Source organism: Saccostrea echinata, unplaced genomic scaffold (genome assembly GCF_033153115.1).
Source record: "Saccostrea echinata isolate AGI-Se365-2 ecotype Australia unplaced genomic scaffold, CSIRO_AGI_Sech_v1 ptg000054l, whole genome shotgun sequence".
Lineage (NCBI taxonomy): Eukaryota > Metazoa > Mollusca > Bivalvia > Ostreida > Ostreidae > Saccostrea > Saccostrea echinata.
In genome coordinates, this window is record NW_026889803.1 from 63,065,208 (window position 1) to 63,071,149 (window position 5,942).

The 5,942-nt window shown below is 37.9% G+C and overlaps 1 protein-coding gene across 1 annotated transcript; it reads left to right on the forward strand.

The window, feature by feature from the left end:
- The first annotated feature begins 1,114 nt into the window (after positions 1-1,114).
- LOC133172175 (zinc finger protein 236-like) lies at positions 1,115-5,682 on the forward strand. Its single transcript, XM_061307014.1, has one exon. It carries the CDS (start codon positions 1,155-1,157, stop codon positions 5,058-5,060), a length of 3,906 nt encoding a protein of 1,301 aa, XP_061162998.1. The 5' UTR covers positions 1,115-1,154; the 3' UTR covers positions 5,061-5,682.
- The last annotated feature ends 260 nt before the right edge of the window (positions 5,683-5,942 follow it).

The window sequence follows — 5,942 nt, forward strand, 5'->3', positions numbered from 1 at the left end:
CGTATATAGTATTGCCAATGGTCTGACCATCTTTACTTCTCATAAAAACCGTCCTACATTTACTACTGTCCTTAAAACATATGAAATTCTGTTTTGAAATAAATGTTTCACTTTCACAGGCCATGCTTATTCATCTCAAACTATAAAACGCTTGAATGAGTTCCTTAAAAAGGTCGATAGTTTAAGCGTTTACATTATTTTGATCACGAGTATGTAAAATTCAAACCACGTACGATCATTTCCGGATTTTTTTGTTATGATTGAAGTAGAATTCGGTCGGCAGTAATAAAAAAAGGATTGAACTGAATTTTTATTTTTTTCCCCAAACTACAAAAAAATGGGGTCGGCGGATCCGTAAAACAACTAATAAAAAATTTTGGCCTTAAGAGAATCAGATGAATTTAATTTTTGAGAATTCATGAGGACATGAACTACGACGCTTCACGCTGGCATATTTTATGAAGTTGGTTAGTGCTTCATGATAAATATGCAGGCATGAAGCATTGTAGTTCATGTACCTCATGAATTCTCAAAAATTAAATTCATATCTTATATTTACATTATTTACTGATGACTTGCCACATATTTTTGTCATTCAACAATCTTTTTTTTTTTTTTTTAAAAAGTTTGCACTATTTTTTTACTTTAGTCACATCACAATAGAAATATTCTTACTCATCCCACGGTAGTTCATGAGAACATGTACTTAGTCTAATTTGCAAAGAATCTTAAGGAAGAATATTTGGAAATGTAAATATTTCTTTTTAAAGTTGTATATTCTCCCATTATCATCCACCATAGATGCACATCCTAAAGCGAGAGCCTTGCTGACTAATCAGTTTTCTAGTTTTGTGGAGTGTCCATCTATTTGTCTGCCTGTCAACACTTTTGTATTAATGTGATAACTCATGTAGAAGTTCTAGGCATATATAAATGATTTTTTCAGGCCACTTTTGTTACGTGGTACATGTATATTGTGTTCTAAACAGTTGTCACTTTCTTATGACAGCCCTAAGTGGGGTCCTCTCTGACTGTATCAGTTTTCTAGTTGTATATGAACCCATACATTGCATTTATTTGAGGAAAATTCCTAAAATTACTTTTAATGTTTCAGAAAAAATGGAATCTCACCAAGTTGAATCTCGTATGGCATCATGACAGAAGTGGTTAAGAAATCAGGAGTAGTCCAGAAGCCTTGCAGCAGCCCTAATAGTAAAAGAATCCCCCAGAATGTCACCATCAAGAGGTCTGATGAAATTATTGCCATGGCAGCCCTGTCTTCCATTGGAAATGTTGCCACAGCTTCCATCGACAGGAGCCACACACAGGAATCAGCAGACACTGCCTCGAATACCTCAAAAACCAATCAGTCAAATGATTTAAAAACTGAAGAACCTGTCCCCAATGTCATTTATGTGTATGATGGTTCAAAACTCCCACAGATACATGGAAGGATTGAGAAAGCAAGTATTTCAGGAGTGTATCCCACTCCTCATAATATAACAGTACTCAAAGATGGAGATGGGATTGGCATCAGTAGTGATCCTCAGGTTATCACACCCATAGCCAATCAGATGGTGGTTAGCAAAGAAGTCTTCAAATGTGGAGAGTGCAAGTATTCTACCCACAATCGTAGCTACCTGAAGCAGCATGTAGATCTGATCCACAATGCTGTTAGGCTGTACAAGTGTCCGTTCTGTGACTATGCTGGAAAGAGGAGTCATTCACTAAGAGAGCACCTGATTGTTCACTCCAACGAAAGGCCATTCACGTGTCCTCATTGTAATGCCACTTTCCGCAAGAAAGGCCATTTGACAAATCATGAAAAACTGCATAAGAAATCAGTGAAATGTCCCATTTGCACAGAATGGTTTCAGAGTTCTGAAATTGAGAAACACATGTTGGAAAAGCATAATGCAAGAAAATTTTTACTGTGTGACATCTGCAAATTCATGGCACTGGATGTACCCACCTTTAATAAGCACATGGAATCTCACCACACAACAGACGTCCAGAAGAAGCAGATAGTTTGCAGCAGCTGTAAGACTATGTGTCCTGACTATGATTCTTTTTTAGAACATGCCAAACTTCATGAAAATGAACTTGAAGAAGAACCAAAACAAGATATGTCTAATACACCAAAAAATGTCATGATCAAGTGCTCCGAGTGTGGGATAGTGACCTCAGATCAGGAATCTATGAGGGCACACATGTGGGTGCATATCAATCCATCTCTTAAAAAGGAAATAATGGTTCCTGAGGTACCTGAGAAAACTATCAAGCATACTGCCTATAAGTGCCTGGATTGTGACTTTACGTGTGAAGAAGCCAAAGTATTTGTTGCTCACATGGTGCAACACAAACCAGATCTACAGAACATTATGTCCGAGCCAAAGAAATCTCACACAGTTTTAACCAATGAATCTCAAATATCTGCAGAAAAATCACCCACAAAAGTAATTTCTGAGAGTAGTGAAGAGGATATTGTTATACTGTCTGGTTCAAGTCCAGCAACAAAACAACAGATTGAAAAATACCTTGCAGAAAAGTTTTCAAGACCTACTGTTGAAAAAGAGGCAGTTATTAATATACACCCAGTGATTCAGCAAGTGGTTTCAAAGCAAGTTCCCCAAGGCAGCCAAAGTAATGTAGAACATTTACCATTTGTGCATGACCAGTCAAATGCCAAATTTCGGTGCACAATTTGTGGATATACCTGTGACCACCAGAGAACAATTAAAGCACACATCTGGAAACATTCTGGAAATAAAGACATTGAGTATCCAATGTTCAGGAATGGTCCTCTAAGTGTTTATGAAGATATGAGTGTTTCAGCAGTCATGAAAGAGTATGTTTTGCCAGCAGAAAAGTTACCTGCAAGTGGATCTGAACCTGACCTGACAAACACAGTCAGGGAGAAACAAGTGAAAATGGCAGTTAGTCCGGTTGCCCCAGCATTGGCCAGTATGCTTGCTCAGAGAGCAAAACAGAAACCGGAAGAAATTAGCAAGAATTTACCTCAGCCAGAAAAGCAGAGAAACAAAGTGAAAAATGTGGACTTGAATGTCCGAAATATACCAGGAACAGACTACTATGAGATTAACATTTGTACAAAAAATCCAGAAAAAATGGAGGTAAGCATTGAACAGAAACAGGACATTGTTCAAAAAACATACAATTTTGAAGATGTTGAAATGCATGAAACTACCAAACAAGGTGTTGTTGATTCTAGGCCAGTAGTGGTGGAAAGTGTGGACACATTATCATCTTTATCAACATACACAGGAATGAGAAGTGGTGAGAACAGTCCAAAGTCCACAGTCCCTGAAGATGCCATGAGTGAAGACCAAGATTCAGGTGTTGTCTTGGACTCTTCTTCACAGGTGGAAGCAGATGCTATGAACTCCAACCTGACAGAAAATAGAAAGATCAGCAAGACAATGGAGATATTCCACCACTGTTCAGATGAGCTGCAGACGGTGGAGTGTGTGGTTTCAAGTGGAGATAACCTTAGAAGTGGAAATGGGGATGATGAAGGTGTAACAGAAGATGAAAGATTGGAGGATATAGAGGAAAATGCAGCAAGAGAATCATCCTCCAAGAGAACAAGAACCACTTCTGTAACAACAGAATCAGCTGTGACACTCCTCTCATTGCTTCAAAAAGGCCCCAATAACAACCCAGCTTGTCCAGTGAAAGAGGATAGCCAAAGTGATGGACAACCAAAGGTCAAAGTGAAAGCAGCTGAAAGTGAAGGCTCCAAAAAAGGTGGCATATCCTCATCATTATTGGCTGTTATTGAACAGCTCAGAGAAAGATCCAAAGAACGAGAATCACTGGAGGATGATTCAATGCTTCCACAAAAGCGAGGCACAAAACGGAAAATCAAAAGGGAATCTGAAGAAGATATTAGTGTATTGGAAAGTATGGATAATGTTGAAAAGACAGAAGACTCAAAATATAGATGCAAACTCTGCCACTATTCTCATTTGGACTCTTTCATGATAAGACAACACATGAGGCTTCACAAGGAAAAGAAACCATTTGAGTGTTCTCTGTGTGAGTTCATTGCAGTTTCAAGTGAAGATCTACAAGACCACATGATAAAACATTGCAAAGTTAGAACCTACCAATGCAAATTATGCAGCTCAGCATTTAACTACAAGAGTCAACTGCGTGCTCATATGCGTGCCCATAATGATAAAGACATATTTGTTTGTGACGATTGTGATTATGAAAGCAACAATCCAGTGGCCTATCGGAATCATGTGCGAGGGCATGCAGAAAAGAAATTGTACAAATGTGAAGTCTGTGAAAATCGTTTTGTTTCAAAGCATGATCTACGAACTCATAAAAAGCTATTATGTGGCAAGAACAGATCATTTAGTTGTGATGAGTGTGATTTTGTTGCAATAGGTCCACAAGAACAACGCACTCATGCTAAGGTACACAACAAAGAATTCAAGTGTGCAAAGTGCGAGTATGTTACAACTAGCATTACCCGGTTTCAGAGCCATACAAAAACTCATGACGAGGAACCAAAATCTCTGAAGTGTGAGCTTTGTGACTTCCCTGCAGTTTCCAGTAGAAGTTTGAAGTCTCACATGAAACGTCACATCAATGACCAACGCTTTGTTCAGCAACCTCTGGAGCAGTACAAATGTAACTTGTGTGGCTATGTTTGCCACCACCTGCCTTCCCTGAAGTCACATATGTGGCGTCACGCCAGTGATACAAACTATAGCTACGAGTTCACCAATGAAGTGATCAATGCAGCAATTGACTATGATTGTCAAATAGGCAACCGAGATTGCCAAGAAATTGACATAGCAGCATTCTTTAACACCATAAGACAGAAACTGAAAGAGAGGCTAAGAAAGGAGAAGACGGAGACCGATAATGAGCGTGCAAACCAAGCTGTTTGCTGGGTGACATTTCGATGTTGTCAGTGCGGCTTTGAAACAATCAATAAAGCAGAACTGAACTTGCACATGAAAAGTCATTCTGATGTCATTCAGTGGACTCTTCAAGTGCCGAAAGAAGATGTCAAGAAATTATGACTGTTCCAAACTGAAACAGACACATGTATTGATAGTTGAAATATCTTTTATCAAAACTTGATAGATACGGGTAATTGTGGTGTTTTCGTGAATCAGGGAACCATGGTATTGTAGTAAGAAAGAGTTTTGAAAATGTGTACAGTGTAAAATGTAGATTTAAAGTTTGTTGATTAGTAATAATATCTAGGGGGCTGGGATCTTGATTGGAGATTTTTGACAGCAGCAACATATGAGGAAGTTGACATAAATTTATATTTCTAATAAACATCCTTGTTCTAATAAGCATCCTTGTTAAGGTTTCTGTGTATTAGTATCTGTCATTGTTACATGGTTTCCGTTTTGGAATTATCTTCATGCATATCTTAAATAGGAAATATATACTAATCGTGGAAACTAGATGTGTTCCTACTTCTTAGTATCACAAATCTTCCGGTAATCATTATCAAATCCTTTATGATTAAATGTTAACTGTAGGGATGAATGGAATAGATCTCTTGCTCTGTTTGTTTTATCATATTTGTTTGTTTTTTTTGTTTGTTTTTTTTAAGATTACTATGTTCTGTTTGAGGTTGTGAATCTGTGATGTGGTGTATGTTTATAACACTTAATGAAAAGTGGGGGACTGGGAAGGGGGGGGGGGTGTAATTCAGTGTATTATGTAAATGATGAAACAATGCCTTTCACATGACATTGATCAGCTGTTATGCTTTCCCCACATCACTTACATTTTATCAGTTTCAAGAATTCCTGTTGCACATGAAATTTTTTTCAAGAAAAACTAGCACTGGGGCATGTGCAGTCACTACAAGTAGTTATGGAGATATTGATAAAAATCGGCCTTGATTGAATCTCATTTGTTTTTGCTATATATGTTAACTTTTA